This window comes from Lemur catta, chromosome 6 (assembly GCF_020740605.2).
Source record: "Lemur catta isolate mLemCat1 chromosome 6, mLemCat1.pri, whole genome shotgun sequence".
In the NCBI taxonomy this organism is placed as follows: domain Eukaryota; kingdom Metazoa; phylum Chordata; class Mammalia; order Primates; family Lemuridae; genus Lemur; species Lemur catta.
In genome coordinates this window covers 11580914-11608112 of record NC_059133.1, presented here as the reverse complement: position 1 = coordinate 11608112, position 27199 = coordinate 11580914, and the positions used below count along the sequence as shown (strand labels likewise).

Below are 27199 nucleotides of genomic sequence, written 5' to 3'. Positions count from 1 at the left end.
CTATAATTCTTATATTGTTCCTGACAAATTTTTGCACAAGTGATATAAAAAGGTCAATAGTGTGGAATAAATGTGCCAAAAACCCAGGGGCTCCTCATACAAAACATAAGCCTGAGATATCCAGACTTGCAATTTATAAAAAAGAAAAGTTGGCAGATGGTTTAGTTGGAATGTAAGGAAACCAATGGGTCTATCGTTTGCAGAGAAAGAGAAGATGGGCCTTTTACGAAGTGGGATTCTGTACCATTGGGTCCATCCAGACAAGATGGCGCACGTACAGTTAAGGAGAGTAAACACCTTGGCTATGGACCCCTTGAAATGGGGCAAGTTCAGACTGAGACGTGCTGTAAGTGTAAAATACACATCACAGTTACAACAAAAAAAGAATGTGGAACATCTCATTCATAATTTTATGTTGATAACATGTTGAAGTGATAATATTTAGATATTTGGGGTAAATAGAATACATTGTTAAAAATAATGCCGTTTAATGCGACTACTGGAGAATTTGAAATCACTTGCGAGCACACTGCAGCGACTACCTCCATGATGACCCCCAATGACCCACCCCCTCCTCCTGGAATTCGCAGCTTGTGTCACCCCCTCCCACATTGTGTCACGGTTGGTCTGCGTGGCCAATAGATGACATCAGAAGTGATGAGATGTGTGATGGCTAATTTTATGTGCCAGCTCGACTGGGGCAAGGAATGCACAGATAGCTGGTAAAACATGGCTTCTCGGTGTGTCTTCGGGGTGTTTCCAGAAGAGGTCAGCACTGGCCTCGGTGGGTTGGGTAAAGCAGATAGAGAGTATCCACCCCACTAATGTGGGCAGGCGGCATCCCACCCACTAAGGGCCCACGCACAACAAAAAGGTGGAGGAAAGGCAAATTCTCTCTCTCTCTCCCCCTACCAGCCTTTCTGTCTGTCTCTCTCTCCCTTTCTGTCTGTCTCTCTCCTCTTTCAGCACTTATTCCAAGGGAAGTGAGCTGCTCCGTTGTGAGCAGCCCTGCAGAGAGGCCTGAGCGGTAGGAATGAGGCGTCTATCCGCAGCCCGAGACAGGGCCTTCTTGGCCCAGGCCCGCCCCTAGAAAACCGCAGCCCAGCCTGCATCTTAACTGCAACCTCGTGAGGGGGCCTGATCAGGCCAGAACCACTCAGCTAAGCCACTCCTGGATCCCTGATCCTCAGAAACTGTGTGAAATAATAAATATTAAGTGTTGGGTAATTTATCACAGAGCAACAGGTGACAATTTACATGCATTATATTTCTATCTAACAGCACTGGTCTCAAGCTAAAAGGACAGCAAGCCTCTGGAGCAGAGGTTCTTAACCCTGGCTACACATTTGAAATCGCCTAAATTACTTTTTTTCAATTACCACAGCCTGTGTCCCACCCCAAACCAATTGAATTGAGGACTCTAGGGGGAGAGGCCCGGCACTGGTATTTCTAAAACTGTTACCCAGGTAATGTTAACATGAAGCCAGAGCCAAGACCACCCTCTAAGGAAATGCTTCTCAAATGTCACGGTGCTTAATTCTACATATCACCTAGGGCTTTGCTGCTCAAGTGTGCATCCAAATAACCCAGGAGCATGTTAGAAATGCCAGGCCTCAGGTCCCAACCCAGCCATACAGAATCAGAATCTGCATTTTAATAAGACCTTGGGGAGTCTGGATGCACACTGGAGTTTGAGAAGTACAGATATAGGGTATCAATTTGGAATTGGACCTCAGAAATCTCACACTCCAAATTTCTGCCAAGGGTAACTATACCCAGAATCTGTTCTCCCTAAGGATTGATTAGCTTGAAGCTGTGTGTGAGATCCCCACCAAGGGATTCTGAAATCACCGTTGTGGGCAGGGCCCAGCCACAGGGAGTTCTGTGACAGTTCTCCCCAGGTGCAGAATCACCTAGCTGGGGACTTGTAGAGCCACCGCCCTGAGTGAGTGTGAGCTGGGAGACGCCCTCAGGCAATCCTTTCTCTGCATCTCTCATCTCACCACAATGAGTGGGAATCAATGGATTAAACATGAACCCTGCAAGCCAACTGCCTCAGCTAGGACTTATTTGAAAAACAGCCATTTCTTCCACCTCTAGAGAGGGAAAAACCTGCCGCCTGGGACCTTCCCCAAGGCCAATGCATACCTCTCAACGAGGCAGGTCCCTAGGGGACTTCCAAGAACTCTGTGATTCTCACAATGCATAATAATCACCTGAGTTGCAACCTCAAGAACTGACCCCCAACAAGACGCACTGCCACTGTCCCCCTAGATTTGAGTTTTGCACTAACTATTGTGCAGTCTCCAAACTTCTCTGCACACATCAGCTCTCCACTGTGGCCACCATTCGAGAATCATTTTACTTCTTTGTTCACTTGTTTTGTTTTTTCTGACATTCTTTATCAAACCAAGAACTACGAGGACAAAGTCCACATTTACCCAAATTGAAATGAACTAACAAAGCCAGTTTTAATTTGCTGACAACCCCATCGCTAACAGGTAAGGGAGTAAACCCAAGGTGTCTCTTGGCATTTCAAGAGATTCTCATAAAAGCAATTTCCAGCAATTTGGAAGTCCCATTTCCTTTTTCTCGACAGCCCCACCCTTTGGTACAACCATGAGTTAATAGCCTTAAGCGTGGCGACACCAAGGGTTAAAGTGGAAGGGATATTACCATTTTGTCCCTGCCTGAAAATCGCCTTCCTAAATACAGTAATAAATAAGAAAGGCTAACTGTAATACAATTTACAGCGCTGACTCCTTCGAACTACTTACCATAATTTGTAATTATTCTAGCACTTGTCTGTCGCTTTACTGTCAGTGTCCTGTCTGACCTATGACCACACTGGGGCAGGAGCCATGCGACTCTTGGTCGATATGTCTCTCCCACTTAGTCTAGCGTCTGACACACAGTAGGCACCAAATGCATGTTTACTGAATGAAGGGCTGAGGGGGAAATTTCCCCAGATCCACGCCCTATACTAACACTTAGTGCTTTATAAATCCATTGGTGAGGGCTTTTCCTCTTGGCACATCTGTTCACAGGAGATATCTGTAGGAAAATAGCCCTACCCCAGAGCACTTCAATAGGGCCCTGAAGATCCTACACCAATCCTGACTCTCTGGTCTTCTGAGATTTTATGACTAACTTGAAGCAGTGATGTAAGGGGAGGATTTTAACCATCACACAAAACCCGAGGTCCAAGCAGACTGAACATGCCCGACCAGAGGGATGACAGGTAATTTTGAGTCAAGTCCGGACTCTGGTTGCCAAAACCCAAGAGGGTTTTGTTCTGTGTTCTTTCCTGTGCTCTGGGAATTGCCACTCTCCCTTTTAGGACACCTCCACAGTCTTCCCACCCTGCTTGGAGGGACAAGATCTCACTCCCCAGCAAGAGAGCTTAAGGACCTGGCAGACTATCAGAGGGCTTTGAATGCTCTCGACAGAATCCAGGGTGAAAAAGAATCAGTCAAACGTGAGTTCAGAATGGCAAGTTAAAGGCATCTTGGTTCCCTCAGGAAGCTGTGTCAAATGCAGGTAGGTCTCAAGGGCAAATAGTACAAGGACTAGGGGTCCACTGAGAACTCCTGATCCTCTCACCAGGCCATCCCATGATAGGCCATCCTCACGCCATTGTCCCTGACCCCTCAGCCCACATGACCTAGCCCACAGGACAAAGGCCCTCTTCTGCTCAGGAAGCACCACAGAATCCCAGAGGCACACAGAAAGTTAGTCCCTCAAAAATTCTTCTGGATAGAAGTAGTAGAGAGGGGAGACCCACAGACTCCAAATCTCTCAACACCCAACTAAGGGAAGTCTCCACACAGATGTGTCTTTGAGAGCTCCTTCTTAAACCTCAGAATGGAAAAGTAATTCCAAGAGGAGGTGTGGAGTGGTGGGGAGAGCTTGGGATCGGGTGACAGAAAATTGAGTTCAAGGTGCAGCTTTGCCTCTTGCTAGCAGCTGACGGGGAGACCTGGAGTGAGTCGCCCACCTTCCTGGGCTTCAGTTTCTTCGACTGTGCAACAGGGATAACAAGCCCCACCTCCCATGGATGCTGTGAGCACCGAATGCCATAACGTGGGGGCCTTGGACCTGGTCCAGCCATAAACCAACGTGGGGAGGGTTACAGGATAACCTGAGAGGCAAAGCACTCAGGAGTGTCTGTTTCCTTCCTTCTCCTCTTCCTCTCTGCCTTCCTCCCATGCGAGTAAGCAGTCAACGTCCCTGTGGCACTCAGGCCAATGCCCCATACACACAGTCACATGCCTTTTCTGGCACCATCTTCTCATATCAAAGCCCATTTGCCTGTCACATATACTCTGAAGCCGACACTGTTGGCCATCCCCCAAACAGCAATACCTGCCTCCTTCCTGGCTGGAAGACAGTAATTCTGCACAGGAACTGAGACCAAAGCGCTGAGGAAATCTGTCCCAGAGCACAGTCCCAGGGAGTGGACACTGAATAGTCATTGCTTTCTTTCTGCCAGCGATTGGCTTAAGTGGGGGCAAGTGACACAATCCTGGCCAATGGGAAATAAATGGAATGTGCTGGAAGACCTCCGGGAAGAGTTTTCCTCTGTAATAGAAAGAGCAGGAAAAGGCAAACCCTCCCCCTCAGCCTTCAGATGGGCTTGAGTGAGGACTGGAGCTGCAGCAACCCTCTCCCAGCCGTGTGGGGACATGCCTGAAGATGAAACCAAGGCACCGGGCACAGCACCGTCCACAATAGCTAAGGTATGGGAGCAACCAGGTGTCCATCCATGGAATATGGACAGAGAAAATGCTGTATATATACACATAGAAAAGAAGTCATTTGCAACTACATGGATGAAGCTAGATAACATTATGTTAAGTGAAATAAGCCACACAAAAGGGCAAATATTGCATGATCTCATTTATATGTGGAATCTAAAAAAGTCGAGCTCTTAGAAGCAGAGAATAAAATGATGGTTGCCTGGGTGAGGTGGGGGGCTGTGCTGGGAAGATGTTGGAATGTCAGTCAAAGGATGCAAGATTTTGGTTACACAGGAGGAGTAAGTTCAAGAGATCCATTGCACTGCATGTTGACTGTAGTTAATAACAATGTGTTATATTCTTGAAAATCACTGAGAGAGTAGATTTTAAATGTTCTCACCACAAAAAAATGATAGCTATGTGAAGGAATGCATGTGCTAATTAGCTTGATTTAGCCATTCCACAACGTATACTTATTTCAAAACATATGGTACATGATAAATATATAGAATTTTTGTTTATCAATTAAAATAAATACTTTTTTAAATAATAAAAAATAAAAATAAGATATAATCAACCAATGCATTGGGGATGGCAGAGAAGAAAGATGGACAGTGCCTGGTCCTTGACGTTGCTATTTTGCCTGGATGAAGCCACCTGGCTTCCTCCTACCTACACACGTTACCATATGAATTAACAAATCCCCATGTTGAAGCCTCTTCAGGTTGGATATTTGGCTACTTGCAGCTGAGATCATGCTGACACACGCTCCCTCCCAGACACCCACACACGCAGCCACAACTTACCTCCGTCTCACGTGGGTTCCCGACGCCTCCTCAACCTGCAGTTCAGGTGATGGTGGAGCCGACTCGCACAAAAGCATCCATGGCTCTGTGTTGCCCAGGGGATAAAATCATATCTGAAAATAATCCAAGTATCTCTCTTTAGTGGCCTCTCTCTAGCTCATTATCTTGTTTTATTTTATTTAGAACGTTATCCCTGCAAAAGTAAATTAAAACGGAGAATCTCTGAGCAGACAAAGCCAGGTAGGCCTTGTAAGTGACCTTAACATTGCTTGATTTGCAAACGTAAGCGAAACTAAACTTGAGCTATTTCTTGTAAATGCCTATATTCAAGAAAAACAGAACTTAAGCTCAACCAAAAAGAAGCAGCCAACAAACTTATAATTACATAAATAGTGACTTTCCAACAGAAAAGACGAAATAAGGCAACTATATAGGCTGGGTGCAGTGGCTCACACCTGTAATTTAGCACTTTGAGAGGCCGAGGCAGGAGGATCACTTGGGGCCAGGAGTTTGAGACCAGCCTGGACAACATAGCAAGAGCCTGTCTTTACAAAAAACTTTAAAAATAAGACAACTTTATAACTGTGACCAATCAAATAGTTTCCTTGCATTACTTCCCCATTCACTCTATAAAAGCCTATGCCTTCTGCTTCTTCCACACTGACCCACTTCTGATTTGGGGTTGCCTGATTCATAAATCACTGTTTGCAAAACGAAACTCTAAAATTGTATTGTGCCTTAGTTTATCTTTTGGCATCACAAGTGGAAATTCTACTGGGCATTTATTTGTTACCTGTTTATCATCTGTTGGTTCTCACCTAAACTTCATGCGAATACTGCTCTTGTCACATTTATCACAACTGTCCCAGCACTGAGATCACCGCCTGGCACATCACAGTGGGTGCTTAGAAATTATGTTGTGGATGCATAAATGAATGGGTGGCTCCAAACTACCTTTCCAGCTCGCTCTTCCTAAATACCTCTTGAGAATATGAAATTTTCTATCCTTGGAATAAGTTATGGTGCACACTGCATGCCCCAACACATCCCTGCTCCAAGCCACCGTCCCTACTGTCATCGCCACGTGGCCTGCTCATTCTTCCATGCCCAATTCAAATGCTGCTGCTGAGGGTCATTAGGGTACACGGGAAAAAGAAGGGCATGTGAATTTGGCTTGGACTCCCAGCCCTACCACACCTTGCTGTGGGACCCTGGGCAAGTTACTTCAAACTCAAGCTCAGTTGCTTCACTATAAAACAGGGCTAAGGTTGGCTGGGCGCGGTGGCTCACGCCTGCAATCCTGGGAGGCCGAGGCGGGAAGATTGCTCGAGGTCAGGAGTTCGAGGTCAGCCTGAGCAAGAGCAAGACTCCATCTCTACTGAAAATAGAAAGAAATTAGCCGGACAACTAAAAATATATAGAAAAAATTAGCCGGGCGTGGTGGCGCATGTCTGTAGTTCCAGGTACTTGGGAGGCTGAGGCAGGAGTATTGCTTGAGCCCAGGAGTTTGAGGTTGCTGTGAGCTAGGCTGACGCCACGGCACTCTAGCCCGGGCAACAGAGTGAGACTCTGTCTCAAAAAAAAAAAAAAAAAAAAAAACAGGGCTAAGGCATCTCCTTAGCAACATTTGTCTGCTTGTGAGTTTGGGGGTAGATTCAATGAGACAATTAAGACCAGGGACTTGTATACAACAGCCCTCATTCCTTCATTGTTCCTCCTCTTCAAAGTTTGCCTTGATCAAACAGCCACGTGATCTCTCACTCCTCTGTCCATAAGACCCCGTCACTGGCCACTGATCCTCTCCACCTCGTGCCACTGGTGTGTCCGCAGCCATCCCCCCTTCCTTCCTATCCCACCCCTACCTCAGAAGGTGAGTCCCCAGGGCAGGGGCTGTGTCTCCTTCATCTACATTCCCCGAGTGTTTGGCACATAGAGATGCTCGAGAGATATCTGTGGAATGGGCACACGGGAATGAGAAAGGAAATGAAGGCAGGAGTGTCAGGGCTGTGGCTAACCTCGGCAGAGGTGGGCTGCAGGGTCCACAGCAGAGGGGCGTTTCCCCCGGGGCCAGGCCCTCCTCAGAGAGAAGCAAAATAAAAGGAAATCGAACAAGGTGCTGCAAACAACAGGTGTAACTCAGGCAGCGTCTCTCTCTGCCGCTCTGTTCTTCATCTGTGACATGAGAGGGTGGAACAGATGGTCTCTGGGGACAGGCGCGGTGGCAGGGGCATGGGGTTCGGAGCCAGACTCTCCCAGGCTGGAACTTTGCTGCGTCCAGTGGCTGGCTGTGCAGCCGCAAGCTCCCCACTCCTCCTCTCTGGGCGTGTCTCCTGCAAAATGGCGTTAATGACCCCTAATTGATACGGGCGGTTGAGTGGATTAAATGAGAGTTGGTGTGCAGCCCCTGGCATGGGGCCTGGCACACAGAGAGCGCTTGATCCCCTCTCTCTTCTTCCCTCTCTCCTTTACTGCCACTGCCAGGGCCCCTGGCTTCTACGAGACTCTGGCCTGTGCAATGTAAAGGTCACCAAACATGGCCCACTTTCCTCCCCGTACAGAGGAAAACTCCATTGTTCAGCCCTGGGCATTTGGGCAGGGTCACATGACTCATCCTGACCGCAGAATGCAAGTAGAAGTTCTATTAACCAGTTCCACGTGTGACTCATTAAAATTCCCTGCTTTGCTCTTTTCCCTTCCCTAGAAAACTTTGAGGCCACAACTGGAGGATGGTGGCATCACAGCGTGACATGGGTGAGGAATTGAGCTCCCAAGAGTTTAGGCTTTATTTGTCGAAGGCCTTTCCTGTTCTGCTATTTGCAAGCCAGCGAAAGCACGTCTGAGAGGGAATGCCTGCGGCCGACACCCAGCCGGCTGCACCCTGGCCCGGCCCCCAGCCTGTGTGTGACCCATAGACTCTCCTAGCTGAGTAAACACATTTTATTGAGGCCGGGTGCACTTCCTGGCCATTCTGCCCCCACCTTCCCTCTCCTGCTAGGGCCTGGCCAATTCCCCAGACAGCCCCCTCCTCGGGGCCTCTGGTACCCATCCTCGGATCCCCCCTGCCTCCTGTCCCTGCTGTGCCCTGACACCTGCATCCCCAGCCTGGAGGGGCGTGGAGAGTTTCTTCTCTTATCAGCCCGTTTTACTGCCCCCTCCTCCTTGGTTACACAGTCATTTGGAGCAGAATTCCTGGCAGGGACTGATCGACAACGGTCAGCTCCCCGCCAGCGAGAGAGGGGTCCCTTCAGTGCTGTCTCAGGAGACAGGTAAGCAGTGTGCAGGCAGGAAGAAAAAAAGAAAGGCCCCCACAAGGAAGGGAGAGCCACCCAGACCTTGCAGAGAGGGCTCAACCTGTGAAGGGAGGTCACGGAGAGAACAGAGGAAAGCCAGGGCCAGCCCAGAGACGTCTGAGAAGGATCAGAGCCCGCAGCTCAGCCCAGCCCCGGAGAGGAGAGGAGACGGGCCCGCAGCACCCCAGGACCCCCCTCCACAGCCTCCACCCGCAGGACAGCAGGAGAACGGATGCGCCAGAAGGTACCTCCTGGAGTCTGGAAGGAGCAGAATTGAAGGAGGTCCAGGAGGGCTTCTGGGAAGACCCCTCAAGCTTCAGTGCATCCCAGGGTGATCAGCCGCCTGGGGCCCAAGGGTGGCACTCGAGCCCCCCCAGAGGCTGGCCAGAGCCCGCAGGAAAGGCCACAAGCCAGAGAAGGGGCCAAAGTGCACACGCGGCCTCCAGACCTCCACTGGGGACAGACCTCCTCCTTCCAGGCCCTCTCCTGTCTCTCCCTCTTCTCTTTGTCCCCACTGGGCAGTGACCTCAGAGACGCTGGCCTAGGCTGGTGATTGTGAAAGGAACTGCCTCTGAGAAGACCCTTCTCTGGAAGACTGAGCCCACCTTAGCAATGGTGACAAGTGTCTGACGCCAAGCTGGCGAAGGCTGTGAGCCTGCGGGACAGGACACAGCACCTTCCGGCTCCTCCCTTGTGGTCTGTCCCCTTGGTCCCAGGGGTGTTTTCAAGTGGTCCATGGAAGCCGCTGTGGAGACAGAATCCCACTTGAATAACCCGACTGGAGACTCTTCCTTCTCCACCTCCACGTGCCCCACTGATCCCAGGAGGTTCGGGGGAGGAAGAACGCAACCCCCCACTGGCATCATCCTGGGCCCACCCAGAGCCCCGACTCTGCCCCTGCGAGTGCGCTCAGGTGGGCCCCGCTCCCTGCAGGGGGATGGAGAGCAAGAGCTCGGGGTGCTGTGAGGCCCCAGAGAAGCTGGGCCTGTCCTTCTCCATTGAGGCCATCCTAAAGAGGCCCTCCAAGAGGAGTGACACGGTCGGGCCGGAAGGGGCAGGGGGAGAGGGACTTCGGCAAGAAGTGGCCACAGGCTCCAGGCTGGAGAGGCCCCCACAGGACCAGCCCCAGGGTAAGTGTCTTCCGATCGCTTCTTTCTGTTCCCTGGGCACCAAGGCCCGGCTGGGCTCGGGCAGAGAGAAAGGTCTGTCCATACCAGCAGAATAGAGGGCTGTAAAATTCAGAGGGAGAATGTTAAGGCTCTAAAATTTTAAGAATGATAAGTCTCTGAGCCGGTTGCCTTAATTCCTTTCAGTCTAACCCAGAACTGTGTTTTTTCAATGTGGACACCAAGGCTCAGTTAGGTGCAGAATGCAGGGACCCGGGCTCGTTCAGGTGACCAGGCCCCAGATAAGAATGCTAGTTACCATTTATTCAGCATTGACGATGTGGCAGGCACTCTCCTTTCATTTCAGTAGAAAGGCATGACTGTCATTGTCATCACTGGAGAGATGAGGAAGCTCATGTGTGAAAGGGAAGAGGTGGATCATGTCCCCAAGTTACACAGCTGGTAAGCAGAGGACCTACACGCAGGGCCTGGCTCTGGCTCCCCAAAACCCATGCTACGGTCCGGTACAACCGTCTCCCCATCAGCTGAGTTCAGCCTGCACACCTGCCCACCCTGATCACCTTCCCCAAGCCACTGACCAGCCCAAGGCATGTCCCCAAATAACAGTGACCAGATAGATTTCAGGGCCCTCCTTGAGAGTCACCTTGAGGAAGGGAGGGAGGTGGCATTAGGGCACTGAGGCGAACACACACACTCTGCTAAATCTTGGCTCTGCCCTGGCCTGCTGTGGGACCCCCAGAAAGCCCCTGTCCATGCTAGACTCAGCTCCATCCTCGGCGAAATGGCTGGGGTGAGGGAAGAAGAAATGTCGGAGCCGGTGATGTCTCCAAGGCCATTTGAGCCTGACAGTTGCCGAGCCTGGAATATCTCACATGAGGTTCCCACTTCTCTCCCCATTTTCACCCCTTTAATCCAGGAAAATGCTGGAAAGGAAGCTCAGGGAGCCCCTGTCATATGCAGGGCCCCACCCCTCCCCCCGGGTGAGTCTTCCACAGAAGCCCCTGATCGGCGGGGTGGGTCCCGCTCAACTGTAGGCAGGGGGCAGACCCAGGAGGGCTAGAGTCCCCGGCAGACGGGCAGCTGGCGGTTTCCCTGTTACTGCGCCGATCAACGGGAAAGGGTCCCCAGCTTAATTTTTGGAAGTTCATTATCTTCCAGTCAATTGAACATGCCCAGGATGGGGGTTTTAACCTGAGCCTCTTTGGCCGCAGCTGTATAAATCCATGATCACCCTCTGCGTCTCAGTGAGAGAGAGAGAGGTCTGGTCTCTCCCACCAGAGCACCCCCCTCCCCCAGCCTGACGACGCTGACAGCAGAAAGGAAGCCATTCTCTAGGCCTCCGTGGAAGATTCTGGAAATCGGCTCTCAGGCGGACCCAGAGCAGCCCCCGGCAAGTGCTGGTCAGAATAGCAGTGGTAACACTGGAGAGTGCCCTGTGGCTCCCGCAGCACTTCACGGCCATTCTCCCATCCCACTGTCACCCCGTGAGCCCACCATCCAACGACACCAGGGAGAGAAGATACATCCCCACAAAAACTGCTTGAGTAGTTAGCTCTGGAAATGAACCCTGCTGGCCTGAGACCACCCACTCTAGATTATTCCTGAACATAGTTTAAATCCACACGTCGCCCACCATGCCGGAACTCAGTGTTTCCAAAGGCTTGGTGACAGTCCCAGTGGCAGTTCTCAAGATGACTTTGGGGGCTACACAAAGACTGTTTAGGTCAATAGTTCTATAAGATAATTACTTCCATATTTACCTATTTATGACAAAACAGACTGGGTAACCATTTATGGTCATGTTATGAGGTTTTCTTTTAAAACAAATGTATTTATTTGAGTTAAACAAAAAAGTCTATTTGGGAAAACTCTAAGCAAATAATACGGATGGGCCAAGGCCCATGTGGGTCTCATCACCCGGGGTTAACAGCTCTGGCTCTCAGCCAGGCAGACGCAGGGGCTCCCATCAGAGCGGGAAGACCTGGAGCTAACAGCTTGTACTTCCCCCAAGAGGAGTGTGGTTTGATCTCCCTCCGATGGACCCCATCTCTCAATCCTGCCACCAGGGCCACAAACTAACCTGGCCATGGGGACATTCCTACAGGGCTCAGGGACACCCGGGGGCTGGTTCTATTCATATGATGGAGTTGAGAACCTGGTTCAGTCTTAGGCCCTGCGGGAGCGCGAGAAAGTCCAAGGCAGAGCCTCGTACCAGTGTGGGCTCACCCAGAAAGCAGACCCTGGGGAAAGATCTGAGCACAAGTAGTGGGTTTGAGACGTGCAAGGAACAGCAGCAGGAGAGCCGTGAAACAACACAAGAAAGGGGAGGCGATGAATAAAGGGTGTGTTATTAAGCCAGCCAGCCCCGTGTGTAACTGAAGCTCAAATCCTTTGGGAAATGGAGCAAATACACTCCTCAGAATTCTCTGAGGTTTTCACCCACAAAGACAAACCCTGGCGGTAGGAAGTGGATCTGGAGGGCAGAAAGGTCCAAGGGGTGGAAGCCAGGCGTTGACAGCATCAGCCTTAACCACAGGGCCCAGAATGTCAGAGTAGCAGAAACTCGAATGGGCGGAGAAGGAGGCTTACAATGTTGGCTCTAATTTAAATTTGATATGTCCATTGTATGCTTTATCCAGGCATGCAACGAACAGCTGCTGGATACCTACTGGGTGCCAGGCGTGTCTATTGCACAACAAATCATCCCAGAACTTAGTGACTTAAAATAACGATAAATATTTACTGTCTCACTCAGTTTCTATGGATCAGGATTTTGGGGGTGACTTAGCTGGATGGCTCTGGCTCAAGGTCCCTCATGAGATTGCAGGAAAGCCGTTATTTGGGGCTGCGGTCATCTGAAGGCTGGACTGGAATAACAGATCTGCTTCCGAGGTGGCTCACTCCGTGGCTGGGAGGCTGGTGCCCGCTGTGGGAGGGAGGCCGCAGTTCCTCCCTGTGCAGGCGCTCCACGTGCTGCTTGAGTCTCCTCACAGAACGGCCTCTCCCAGGGTGGGCAATCCAGGAGAGAGTGTGCCAGGGGGGAGCTGCTTCCTTGTACGACCTCGCCTGAGAAATAGCATCACGTCACTTTCACTGCGTTCTGTTCATTGGAAATGAGCCACTAAGTTGGGCCCACTCAAGGAGAGGAGAATTTGAAAGGAGGAGTGTCAAGGAATTTGCTAAGCCGTCTGACAGCCAGCACAGGTACTGAGCTGGGAGCTGCGGATGGTGTAGCGAGCGAACACAGCACAGCCTGCCCTCGGCTAGTTTGTGGTCCAGCAGAGGAGACGAGCGGCCATCAGACAATAACAAATGCAAGTGCAAGTCCCACCGTGGCTGTGCCGGGGACACGGTGGTGTGCTGCTCTGAGGGGCTACCCAGGGGAGGTTGAGTCTGTCCAGGAGCTCAGGGAAAGCTTCCCAGAGGAGGTGACAGCGCAGCTGCAATCTGAGCAGGGTGACAGGGGAGGGCATTCTGCAGAGGGAGCAGCAAAAACAAGGACCTGCTGACAGGCACGATATTCAAGGGTCCCAGGTGTGGACTGGGAGCCAGAGGGGCCACCCCACACTGGCCTTGGAGGCCGCAGTGGAGATTTTTATTTTTGCTTCGTATCCCAAGGGGAGTAAAGATCGTAGGGTTTTAGACAGGAAAGTATACGATGATCAACATTCATGAGAACTCTTTGGTTCCAATTGACAAAAATTATCCCACGTTAGCTAAAATGGAGAGGGAAGTGTATTGCCTTGATGAAAGTTAAGAAATAGTTTCCAAAACTAAGCCCAGGGAAGGTTAAGCTACCTTCAGCCCTGCTGGGAGCCAGGACCAACAATACCATCAAGGCTCTGCAGCTGTCTCTCTCTGCGCGGGCTCACCCCCTTCTCACTGCTCATTGGCATTCTCCAAATGGCTTCCAACTGCTCCCAGAGTGACATCAGCCTCCAGTGACTGTCCTCAAGCTCTCTAAAGTCCCATGTCCAAAAGCCACAGAAGAGGGACCCCACTGGCCGAGCTTGAGTGAGAAGTTCACCTCCAAACAACTGAGGTCAGCCTAGGCCAGAGCATGTGGCTGGTGGAACGGCGTGTGCTTGGGCCTGGTCTGGAGTCTTCTCTCTGCTGATCCCCCTCCTCTGCCACACCGTTCCACGCTGGGATGCTGGCTCCTTACCTCAGGGGCCTCCGGACTCTGCATAGATCATTTCAGTCTCCAAATAGGAAACTCTCAAGTTTCCTTTTTTCCAAATCAGTAGTGTGTTCTTAAAGAGGTTTATTCTCCCAGATAAATAGATACTCCTTGTAAGAAGGCCATTGTTCATATTTTGTGAGCCCAACACACATGGTTCCACCAGCCACGTGCTCTGGCCTGTTCCCCCGATTTGCAGGACCCTGTGTCTTTGTGTGTCTCTAATTTGGGCATTCTGCATATTTGCCACTTGGGTCAGCTTTCTGTATGTATTTTAGCAAAGAGAACAATTTGATAGATTTGGGCTTTGATGGATGAGTAGGAGTTCATTAGACAAAGACAGAGGACAAGGCATTCCAGACTGAGGGAGTAGTGAGAACAAGCACCTGGAGAATATAAGGCCATAGCCACTTTGGGCAATCTGGAAATGGTCATGTGGGACTGAAGTCACAGAAATGAGGAGGGGGCAGAAAACAGATGATACTAGAAAGGTAGGATGTGAAAGGCCTTGAATGCCATGCTAAGGAGTTTGCCTTGTGCCCTGTAGGCACAAGGGAGCTCTGGGAAGCCTGTGGCCTCACTAGAGAGACCAGGCCAGCACAGGTCAGCCCTGGGGAGACTCCTGACCCACACCACCCCCCACCCAGCTCCCTGCAAGGGGTGCCCTCAATCCTCTCCTTGAACCCATTGCCTTAGGAATACAAGGACAAGATGCATTTCCAGAGACTGTGTCCAGTGGCAACCCCACCCCCCAACCCCAGCCCTTAGCTGCGCAGCCAGGGCCAACTAGCAGACCCCAGAGAAGGAGCAATCCGGGGAGGGAGCCGAGCACAGAGAAACTTTGCTTCATAATTAGGTGGCCTAATCACCTGTGTAAATTGTGTATTTCTTATGATCGATGTGCTAAAAAGGCTCAGGTTTAATTAAGTTCTGCTGACTCATTCTCTTTGAAGACCCACTGAAGTGTGATCCACAACCCGCACCATTAATAACAGGAGAGGAGCAACCTGCCGCCTTCATCCCCTGTCCCCACAGCCCATGCAGGCCCACTCCTGGCTGCAGAGGGCGGGCTGCACTGTGATCACCTGGTCTCAGCTTCTCTGCCAAGAACCTGGTAGGGAGATGCCAGGCCTGGATCGGAACTCAAGGATTTTTCTCACTCTCAATCCAGTGCTCCTTCCAGGATGATCCATCCTGCCTCAGAATATTGTCCTCTCTAAGCAGGGACCCAGAGCACCCTGGCCCCTCCTAGTGCTGGAGGCTCTGGTCCCATGCATGCGGCAGCTACATCAATGAGCTCATACTTTCCAGCCTCTTGTCTAGTGAGGTCCCTCTGATTCCAAAATTCTGCATTCTACCTTCGTCTGTGTTGCATATTATGCTGTTCTGCCCTCTCTCGCCTGCTTCTCTCTTGTAACTCTCTGTAGTCCGTAACCCCAGCATCAGCCCTCCTGGTCCCCTTGCAGCCTCCTCCTGCATATGGTGGGAAAGCTGAAGGGACTTCATCCCCCTGAGCCACCCCTTGGACACTGCTCTTCCCCATTCCACCTCATCCTGTGGACCGTGGTCGGGTGGACTCTGCTAAGAGTCCCCACCAGAGCTCCTGGGCACCATCGCCTCGCCTGTGTATCCTCCTCCCCAGGCACCCGCAGAGAGGTGAGTGTGGGGCAGTCCTTGCTTCCTCTTGCCGTCCCTGTACGTCCAGTTTCCCCAAGGCCATCAAAGTTGACATTATGCCTGTCGGATACTTTCTTCCCCAGAGATTTGTGGCAATTGGAGGAAATTGCAATGCAGAAAGAAACTTAAAATTAGACCCAGAATACGACTTTTTCAAGAATCCAGTGGGAAACCCTCTAAGGTAGTTTCTGCAGAACTTTCTGCGATGATAGTGACGTTCTGTATCCGTGCTGCCCAACATGGCGGCCACTAGCCACGTGTGGCTATGAAGCCATGGGCAGTGTGGCTGAGAAACTGAATTTTTTGTTCTATTTAATTTAAATAGCCACACATGGCTAGTGGCTTCCATATTGGACAGTGTAGTTCTAAGGAGTTAAACTTTTCAATTTTTCATAAAGTCCAGCCTCAGATCCTAACCTCATTTCCCTGACCCCAGGTGCAAGTCTGTGTCTCTTCCAAAACTGCTCTGGCTTCTGGTCTCTCCAGTCATAAGTCAGAGGCCCCACCCACAGGGAGTGATGTCAGCTCTGGGATTCACCTCCCCTTTACCCCTTTTTATGTTTCTCCAGTTTGGGGTTATTCAGTTTGGAATAACATCCCAGAAAGGGCTGTATGAGAACATTCAGTGTTGAGTACTGACACCCCGAGAAGCCACAGTCAGTCTGTGGGGAGGGGCTTGGGCACTCTGAGCCTTGCAGGTTGGGCTGTTTGGGGCTCAGCCTCCATCTCCCACCAGTGTGAACTTTAGGCACCCCTCTATTCTTGGCGAGATCACTGGGGCTGTTAGACACACAGCACCACCACTGTCATCATCATCATCATCATCATCTCTGAGGCCAAACACTTATCCTGAGAATGTATAGTTCAAAGCTAATGAGAAAAAATATTTCTCTAACCGGCCTGTGATTTGCCAGGCAGCCCTTTCTCCATGAAGTCAGTGTCAGGCTATTATGCAGGGTATGGGGGGTGGTTAGATCCTTTCCTTCGGCACCTACCTCCAAATTCTGCTCTTCCAGCCCTGCTGGGCATAGGAGAAAGACATATGTATCTTAAAAGCTGCTCCCTTCCTTACACAAATGGAAGCTTTGAAATCATTATTGTATTAAGGAGTCTATTCTTAATCATGAACCTTGTTTGCCTGAGTATCCTTCTGGGGGAAACCGAGGAGATGGCTTATTTTTGTTATAAAGGCCCTTCCATTTCTAATCCTCTGTTTTCCATGTTGTTTCACCTCCTGTGCTCTGGTTCTACACCCTGTGCGTTCTCTCAGTTCTCCATTCCCAGGGGGATCTCAGCTCCATGTTGTCCTGGACACCTCAGTTTTCCCAGCCAGCCTAGAATCTCTGTTTGTGATTTTATTTGCAACTTCGTATAGAACTGCACTATATCATTTCCTATTAGCTAAAATGCTGACCCAATGAATGAATGAATGGAGTGAGTGAATGAATGAGATGCTGCCAGGCATGGCTTGTTCCTGCAGATGGGCCCTCGGTGCCTGCTAGAGCCAGGTCCTGGGAAGACATTCGCCAAGCTCTCGGCAATGGACTAACACCTGCCATTCTCTCTACATGATTCTGATTGGCTTCAGTTCTATGCCTTAAACACGTCACCAGCACTAAAAATAGAAAAAATATCTCTTTAAAAAGAAAAAACAAAGATTTAAAACAAGCAGTATGGACTCAGGGAGAGGAAGAGGGGGAAAAGGAGAGGCAGAGAAGAAACTGTCCTACGAAGGGGGGTCACAGCCAACCTCTCACTCTGGTGGGTAATGACATTTAAAACCTCTCTGTCTGTGACTCCCAGAAAGCTGCCAAGGGCAGCAAAAGTGAGCAAAAGTACTTTGAGGAGATAAAAATGGACTAGCAACAAAAGTGAGGGGTGGTAGGGAGGAGTGAGACCAAAAGCAGACCTGAAATCCCATTTCCACAATAGACGCAACTGGGCCCGGTGGATTCTCGGAGAGGAAATGTCCCCTCTCTGGTCCTCTCCCTGATACGGAGCAAACTGGCGCTGTGGGCAGGCCTGGGGCAAGGCCTTTCAAGCCATCTGTGCCCCACCCGAAGAGAGGGAGGATTACGGAATGGCAGGGTGGATTGGCCGTATTGACTTGACCATCCAACCCCTCTCTCCTGCTCCATTCTACAGATGTGGAGACAGAGGCCCAGAGAGTGAATAAAGTATGGCCTGAGTTGTAGAGTGGAGCCAGGGACAGAGCCAAGGTCTTCTGACATCCAGCTCAGTGGGTTTTCTCCTACCCAAGGATAGCAGGATCATTAATAAGCACCAAAATACACAAGGTTAGCTGATCTCTTCGGTTGTTAAACCATCACAGATGAAATCTATTTTTCACTGAGTGTCTACCCCAGTCACAGCTGGGGTGGTTTTACCTCTCTTATTTGGGGAAGAAAGAAAGTGGGCCAGGTGGGAGCCAGGAGACCTCAGCTGGAGCTCAGACCCCCACCAGCTCTAAAAATAGAATAAATATTCTCCTTCGTGGCAGATTCGGCTCTTGCCAGATGTCCTGACATGTGACATCTGACATCATATGTTTCAGACAAGTCATGTGGAAATGTCTTCTCTGTCCCGTGGGGTTGAGAGCAGAGTCTGGGTTTCACATTTATTCATTTAGAGCACATGTTTGTTAATCTCCCACCAGGCGCCGGTTCCTGAGCTAGTGTCAGATACAGTCCCTGCCCTTGGGGGGCTCACACAGCAGGCACATGTGGGCTCCCTTCCCTGGAAGGCTTTGGGTCCTCCGAGCATGAGTGTGAATCACCCTGAGACAGGCACAGGAAGTACTAGGTTCTCAATCATTTTCTGAGAGCAGATTTTTTATAGGAACGAGGAAGAAATCAGGAGAGTCAAGGTGGTCAAGTAGAATTATAGGGATTCTACGGGGCCCCAGAAGGGAAGGTGATTTGAGGAAAGGGTTTGTGCTTTTCCCACAGTTCCGAAAATTGTATCACATAGACTGTCTTTGGTCAAATTAAGACAAGAATTGCAATTCTGTCCACAGAAGTTCATGGTCAGGAAAACAAACCCCCTACCTTCTGTTTTGGTCCTTCCTCCAACGTCCACTGTCACTTGGCTCCAGCCAGGAGCTGTAGGCAATGCCAGTTAATGCTCCTATTCTGCCAGCAGTGTAATCCTTCTTACGCTCCCTGCTGTGGCCAGGTTCAAGGACCACCGTTCTTTCCTCGTTGTAATTGGTCTATCTGCAACGTGGGTGCAGCTGACTGGCCTTCAGTCTTGAAACCTATAAAAGCATCTGCCTATTGCTTAGCTTTGTTTGACTAGCCAATAGAAATCTCAAACCTAACATGTCCAAACTGAACACCTGATTTCCCTGTCATACAAACACATAAACACACACACACACACCTATCCTTTTGCTCAAGCCAAAACTGAAGAGTTGTCCCTTAGCCAAGGTCTAATCTGTCAACATGCCCTGGCAGCTTCCCTCCAAAATAGGTCACAGAGTTGACTCCATACCTTCTCCCTGGGAACAACTTCAGCAGCATGACAAGAAAGATGGTGGCTGATGGACCTCATCTCACATTTCACATCTGCCACCATTACATCACTAGGGAAGTTTGATTCTCCTTCCTGGTTCTGTTGTGAAAAATTCCGGGGATGGATTCCAATAGGCCCAGTTCAGGTCCCCACCCTTGGACCAATCCAGTTCCTACTACAACTACTTGGTGTGTGGGAGGAATAATTTCCAAAAGGAGGGCTTTACTGGCCCCAGAAAAGAGGTGGTTCTGGGCAGATGAAGCCAAATACATGTGCACCTCCCCCTGCTGGAGCCGCAATCACCGTGCACTCTAGGTCATGTTCAAGCCTGTCCGTATCCCCCATCTCACCGGACGATGAGGTGCTCCCACCCAGGGACCAAGTTTTCATTGTTTCTACAGCACACTGCCTCGTGTCATGCCTGGCACAAAGACACATGCTTAACAAAAACATAGATGAAGGAGTGATGAAACTAACAAGTGGAATCAAATTCTTGCAGTAAGAAAGATCACCCAGGGCTGGAAAGATTAGGAAAGAAATTTTGGAGATTAGAAGAATAAATTTAGGTGTTGAAGAACCAGTAGAAATTAGATTTGCAGATGAGGGAGAAGAGGTGACCCCAGACAGAGGGAGATGCCTGAGAAAAAACAGAGAGATGAGCACACATGTGGTGTGTGGCAGAGATGGTAAGTAGCCCAACTTGAATGAAGTAAGGTGTGTGGGTTGACAGAGTGACAGAGGCGGGGCTGGCTTCATGGGTGTGTGTGACCCACGCAGATGCACAGGGCCTTGCACTCGGAAGGCAGCCCTGCGAGTGGGCTGAACTTGAAATACTTAATTGTGTGTTTGAATCCGTTTGGTTAGTGACACCCAATGTACCAGCAAAGCCTGCACCAGGGGCTGGGTTTCTCACCCCACAGTCAGTGCCCTTCTCACCACCTCCCACCTCCCTGGGATGGGCTCTTGGCCAACCATTTCCCTGCCCCTGCCCAGCAACCTCTGCCTCCCTCCATCTTGGGAGGCGAAGGGGGTGACGGGTTCTCAGAGGGTCCAGGTCAGGCGGGGAGTTTCAGGGTGGAGCCAAGTCTCTTCACTGGGCATCCAGGTCCCCACGTCTTACGGTAGGCCCCCCCAGCTCCCTGCGAGGGTCCTGTGGGAATCCTTGTGCTCTCTCAGGGGGGCATGACATGAAATAGCAAGTAAAAAACCCGCCATGACAGTTCAAGAGAGAGACTGTGGAAGAAAGGAAAAAGCTTTTTGCCTGCCTTTTGAACAAGGGGCGTCACACTGTCATTTTGCACTGGGCCCCACAAATGACGTAGCTGGCCCCAAGCAGAATTGAGGCTGGACAGGTGGGTTGGAGACAGGCCACCAAGGGCCTCGACTGCTGTAGAGCTCAGCCTTTACTTTGTAGACCGAGGTTGGCACACTTTTTCTGCAAACGGCCAGATTGTAATTATCTTAGTCTTTGCAGGCCATATGGTCTTTGTTGCAACGACTCAACTCTGCCGTTACAGTGTAAAAGCTGTCAGAGCTAATTCACAAACCGATGGGAGGAGCTGTGTTCTAATAAAACTTTATTTAAAAACAGATAGTGGGCGGGATTTGGCCTGGAGGCCATAGTCTGCCATCTCCTAGTGTAGACAAGGAGGGGTCATTGAAGGCATCTGCGCAGCAGAAAGGCACAATCAGAGAGGATTTGCCAGGGGCCAAGACTCAGTAGTGTCAGCAGGGGTTGAAAGGGCAGAACAAGGAAGCACAAAAGCCCCACTAAGATGCCGACACCAAGGCCACTGACCCCACCGGGACCCTTTCCCGTGCAGAAGAGAGGAAGAGCAAGCGGAGGGTCCGTACCACCTTCACCACGGAGCAGCTGCAAGAGCTGGAGAAGATCTTCCACTTCACCCACTACCCAGACATCCACGTGCGCAGCCAGCTGGCAGCCAGGATCAACCTCCCGGAAGCCCGGGTGCAGGTACAGTGCCCCTGCCTCAGCCCCAGCCTCCATGCCCTTGGGACCCTGGGGGAGATGCGAGGTATCCCCGGCCCTCCGGGGCTGCCCCATCTGACAGTTTCCATTGTCTCTGTCTCGTGGGCACAGTCATAACAGCCAAACGTTATTTTCCAGGAAATGAGGCCACCATAGTTATAAGACGATTTCTCACCTTTAGGAGTGGAAAGGGGAGAGGTGGCATCATTGACTGCCATGGATCTCTGCCCTGTGCCCTTCCTCCCCATTTGGTGACAATTCCAGAACATTGTTCACCACGCAACCTCCAACCACCACGCAAAATAGGTCTTGACAATCTAGACCAGGGGTCAACAAACTATTCTGTAAAGAGCCAGATGGTAACGCCTTTAGGCTTTGCAGGGTGCACAGTCACTGTCACGGCAGCTATTCGGCCAGGCCGTGGTAGCACAACAGCAGCCACAGACAATAGGTAAACAAACAAGCATGGTCAGGTGCCAATAAAACTTTATTTATACACACTGAAATTTTAATTTTGTATTATTTACCTGTGTCACAAAATAGTTCTTCTTTCAGTTCTTTTTAACCATTTAAAAATGTGAAAGCCATTCTTAGCTCATGGGCCATTCAAAAACAGGTGGCAGGCCAGACTTAGCCTGCAGGCTGCACTTTGCCAACCCCTGCTCTAGACCACGTAGGTATCACTTTGGAGGCACAGAAGTAGCAAGGACCCTGGACCCATGGTCAGAGACCCGGTTTAAACACCAGCAGCCTAACTTGTCATCTGTAATCTCTTCTCCCCAGAGTGCCTATTGCTTCCTGCATGATTAGAGATACAGTAGCCCATTGTCACTCACCAGGGATACATCCTGCCCTCTTCATGCATTCCCAGTTTTGCAAGTGCCATCTAGCATGCAGAATTCCACCAGCTCCAATTGTGGCTATAAGACAGTTTTCTAAGTCACTCCATTTTTTTTCACAAATGCGATGGACTCATTCTAATTCAAAATCAGGCCACCGTTCCACTCTTTATTCTATTCCAACCCCCTTTCCTTCTGGCTAAGGACCAACCCTGTAGACTTCTCCCCTTTTCCTTTCCATGTGGAATCAGGCGCCAGCTAAGTGGGTAGCACCTGCACCTGCCGGAGAGCCCAGACTCCAACACGTGCCTCAGCAGAATTACCACCCAGGAGATGGCCTTGTGCCGTGAGGGCACTCGTGACTACGAGGAGCTGCCCACGGGAGTTCCAAACTGGTGGCCTGCTGGTGACCTACACATGGCTTTTATTTGGTCTGCACAGTATTCTAAAACTTGGAAGCTGTCACATAAAAAACAATATTTCCACCTTGAAAATTGGGTGAACCTACAACCCCGGACTCACGTGTGCACGTGGTGACTGTTGCCCAGAGCTGAGCGCTGCCCCTTCAGGCTCTGTTCAACACAGGCCCTGCCATTCCCAACTCAAGGCACCCAGCTGCGTCACGCAGGGAGGTCCCCCCGGCCCTGCAGACTTTGCAGGTTGCAACCCCGGTCCTCTCTCAGAACGGTGACAGCTCCAAAGAAGTCCTGGAGGCCACAGAGCTTTACAAACTGGAAAGTGCCATCCCTCGGAAGGGGTCGTTACTATGCCTTTGAGGCAGGTGGTGCCAGATGGAGAAAAACGCTTCTACTGATCCTCATCCTCTCCCTAACCACAGATCTGGTTCCAGAATCAGCGGGCCAAGTGGCGGAAGCAGGAGAAGACTGGCAGCCTTGGAGCGACGCAGCAGCTGCGCGAGGATGTGACCCTGCCCACAGATCCGGACGCGGCTGTGAGTAGCTGAGTCCTCAAGGTGGGGCTGGAGGGAGCCACGTCTGGGGACATCCTGGCCAGACCCAGATGTGAGGAAATGCCTCAGGCTCTGCCTACAGTAAAAAGTGTAAGGAAAATTCTTTTAGAAACGGCATGGGGCAGGAGGCCACCTCTCTCTGTCCCCGTGTCCTTTCCGTGAGTGACACTCATGGTGCTTCTCCTTCCTCCAGGGAGTGGTTTGTATTATTTGTGCAAAACTTCACAGTGTACAAAACAGGGTCGCGGGAAACACAGTACTCGGAGTTTGGACACGTGGGCTCTGGAGCCAGACTACCCGGGTTTGAACCCAACTCTGCACTTGCCCGAGGTAGGGCCTGGAGGAGTCACCTTGTCCCTCAGAGCACAATAAGGGTGAAATGACTGAGACACAGAGTGCTTGGCCCTGAGGAAATGCTCCGTAAATATTAGCCGTCCATGGCGACAGCACATATTTCTGGGTGTGCACCGGATGCCAAACGCTGGGGATAGACAGCAAACGGAACAGACAGTCCTGCCCTTCCCCGGGATTAAAGGTCTTCACACACCCACAGTGACGCTGTGAGGCAGGATCTTTCATTTGTTCATTTTTTGCTAATGCAGAAGCTGGTCTCTGAGGAGCAAAGTGACTTTTCCGCATAAAACAATTGCTACATGTGCCAGGATTAGGAGCAGGTTTCCTTAGTCCCCACGTTACGCACTTCTCCAAACCTATAGTGACCAACCTTCCAGGTTTGCACAGGTCAACACAGGGTTTTCAGTGCTAAACCCAGAAAGTCCTGGGCAAACCAGGGCAAATTGGTCACACGCCCCACCCGGAGTTGCCCAAGCCGTGGGGGGATGGCTGGGGGCTGCAGGGACGGCCCAGGGTGACGCTGAGAACTCACGTCTCTCTCCTGACCTCTCCTGTGACAGGGCCCCATGCTGATGCCCACTGCTCTGCATAGGCCGGCTCCTCCCATGGGGTGTTGCCCACCAGCTCAAGGTCAGCCAGCCTCTGCCTGGCTCCCTGCCAGGATCACCCTCCTCCCACAGCACCCATGGGAGACACAGCCTCTCCCGGGCCCTCTTGTGCAGCAGACCTGCGTCCCCACACTGTGCATCCTTCCACCTCTGCACCCCAAGTGGGGCAGCATCTGTGCTACTTCAACATAGGGATCAGACATCTTCTCCCCAAATGAGCCACTCTCCGTTCCAGGTGAAGGCAGGTGGCAAATGTGTCCTGGGCCTCAGATGGAATCGATCTCACAATCCAAAGACGGCGTACGGCCCAGGAAGCTGCCCTGAACCCGCCTGCTGGAAGGTTGCACCAGGCTCAGCAGCAAAGTCAATGATAAAGGACAGCTCCCATCTCTCCTGGCCCAGGCTGCTCTCCTGTGCAGAAGACAGGCTGGATGGGGCCTCAGGATGAGCTCGGGACCAGGGAGCTTGCTCTCCGGCACCTGTGTCTCCTCTAACTTGCTGTGCAACCTCCAGCCTGTGACTCACCCCCTCTGGACCTCATCTGTAACATGAGGCAGTTGGACAAGACGATTTCTAAGGGCCCTTGTGACCCTTACTTTGGTGAGGTGAACCATGGTGAGCGTTGAGGCATAGAGGAGGCCAAGAAAGGCTGCTTGTTCATGCATTCATTCATTCGTTCTTCATGACACATTCATTGAGCAGCTACTAGTGCTCCATAAATAGGGATGAACAACTTGGGTCCCATCCAGGCTGGTCAAAGGGTGGCGCTGACCTTCCCTTGCAAGCAGAACACTTGTTCAATGGCCTTGCAGTTGGCCCGTGTCTAACGTATTCTTCATGGCTTTGATTTGCACATCCCAGAGTAAGAGAGAAATATAGGAATTTTTTTTTAATTAAAGCAGAATTTAGTGTCTTCAGTTGCTCTGTAGGATTGAGAGGAGATGTCATCATTTCTGGCATGAAGAGTAAGACAGTAAGTTCTTTTCCTTCAGTTTGCCTTTCCAGGACATGCACAAGCGGGCCGGCTGGAAGACCAGCCTCACTCTGTCCTGGAGAGCCTGAGACTCCACCCCGCTCTGTTTCCTTGCAGCAAGGTCTCGGGCAAACCACACGCCCTGTCTGAGCCTCAGTTTTCCTGTCTGTAAAAGGGAGGCGGTAACTCCCACCTGGCCTGACTCAACCAGCAATCCGGAGGCTCTGAGAGGACGTGAGAGCACTTTGCCAAGCGGTGAGGTTAGGTGCCCTGTGGAGCGATGCTGTTGCTCCAGATTCCACCAGGAGAGCGGCTTCCTTGGATGCCAGCCCTGAGATGAGTCACAGCTGCTCACAGGCAGGCTCCCTACTGAGCCTCCCTTCTGCACGTGAGATCTGTCCTTGCTGGGGGGGCACGGCGCCTGCTCCCCTGAGCTGGGCAGTCTGCACTGACCTCTATGCACAAGTCTGACCTCCATGCACAAATTCCAGGAATCTTCTGCAATCTACCTGGGGCCCTGACCCTCCCGGGAGTTGGACTGAGAGCTGGGGAGCCTAGGTCTCTTCCTGCTCTCTGTCTACTTCACTGTGTAACCTCACCATTTAATCTCACTCGGCCTCGGTTTTTTCATCTGTAAATCAGAGGTAGCAAGGCTAGCTCCACCCTCAGGCAGGCCATATGCCAGACCACAGACGACAGCCACTGGATGTCTCTGCAGACTCAGAAGTGCCGAATCGCTTGGAGCCCGTGAATGTGGCCACTGACACGTAGTCTCTGGACCACTCTGGGTGAAAAGAGAAGACTAGAGACCAAAGAAGAAAAAATCCAGTTACGGAAGTTGAGTCGCTCATAACTTGGGTAGCAAGTACCCATTTTTATAGCCCCAAACTCAAATGTGCAAAATGTAATTTCTGGCATTTTGCTGTAACTGGATTTACTTTCTGTTGTTTGCAGGAAATTTATTCCAGTAACTTCTCGGTTACTTATTCCTTAGACCCTTCAGGTTTAAAGGCAGTCACGTTTGAGATTGTCCCTTTCTGCTCCCCTCTTTCCCACAGGGGTCTTTGCTCGGCTGAGGGTGAGGGGTGAGAAAGTGTTTGTGCAAATGCCACCACAGGGGATGTCCACTTCCCAGCGTGCTCAGTCGCCCACTGGCATCCACTGAGGTGTGTCTCATCTGGCCTGGCCTTGGGCGTGACCGCCTCATTCAACCCCCTGTTGGCAGCCCACATCCTCTGCTGCAGCCTGCCACCGCAGGTGAGCATGCCCCTGGCGTCCCCTCTCGTGAGCAGGAGGGAGAGCTGAAGACTCTCCCACACCCTCAGGGCCGTGGCAGCCCTGGGCCAGGCAGCAGGTCTCACTCATTCCAGACCTCTCGTGGCCATTCCTCCTGTCCTGGTGACAGGAAGGGCACGGATGAGACGGAAGATCTCCAAACTTCCAAGTGGAATGGGAGAGATACAGGTCCCCTCTGCTCCGGGGTCCCCATCCCATTTCTCAACCACACACTCGCCTTCCCCCAGGCTCCTCTAGAAACAGGGTCTGCCAACCGTAAGAGGTTCAGGTGACCAGATGTCCAACTTCACTACTGAGGTAAACATTGATTCTGAGGGACCATTTCTTCCTTCCTAGGGATTTCCCCCCTGGAACGATTTTATTCCCTTTACCTTATGTCTTGGGAACAAAGGAATCACTTTAGATGTCTTACCAGCTGTGTGACCTGGGGCACATGACATCCCCCTGTGCACCTGCTCCCTGAATAACAGCAGTTCTTGCCTCTTAGGGTCTCTGTGACAGTTACATTAGTTGATACATGTTAGTACATAGTAAGCACTCAACACGTGTTAAGAAAAAAGCCATTTTCCCCGATACACCTTCTACCCCGTTCTACTTCTGACTTTGAGCAGCTCTGCTCATCTCAAGCTCTGCCCCGGAGCTCCTAAGCCAGTCTCTAGGAAGGCAAGGAACTCCCAAGAGAGAACGTGATATTGAGTGTGTCTGTCTGTTTATTTTTCCCAGGGAAAGGATGCATCCCTTTCATCAGCTCTTCCAAGTGCTCTGAGGCTTAAAAACGATAATAATAAGGAATCCTGTCAGACATACCTGAGTCAGATCATGACAGCTTCATAGTCT

General features: G+C 51.0%; 1 protein-coding gene across 1 annotated transcript; it reads left to right on the top strand.

The window, feature by feature from the left end:
- Positions 1-729: 729 nt before the first annotated feature.
- ISX (intestine specific homeobox) lies at positions 730-25301 on the top strand. Its single transcript, XM_045555140.1, has 9 exons — positions 730-784; positions 3341-3478; positions 3964-4062; positions 7376-7415; positions 8717-8811; positions 9603-9965; positions 21156-21307; positions 23000-23113; positions 24046-25301. The coding sequence occupies exons 1-9, from the start codon at positions 730-732 to the stop codon at positions 24283-24285; spliced, it is 1296 nt and encodes a 431-aa protein (XP_045411096.1). The 3' UTR covers positions 24286-25301.
- The last annotated feature ends 1898 nt before the right edge of the window (positions 25302-27199 follow it).

Excerpts from the sequence above, each read along its gene's own strand:
- ISX (XM_045555140.1), top strand. The coding sequence starts at position 730 with ATGGCTTCTCGGTGTGTCTTCGGGGTGTTTCCAGAAGAGGTCAGCACT. Across the intron at positions 3,479-3,963 it reads TGAAAAAGAATCAGTCAAAC|CAGCTGACGGGGAGACCTGG; the intron begins GTGAGTTCAGAA and ends GCCTCTTGCTAG. Across the intron at positions 7,416-8,716 it reads TCCCACCCCTACCTCAGAAG|TCATTTGGAGCAGAATTCCT; the intron begins GTGAGTCCCCAG and ends TTGGTTACACAG.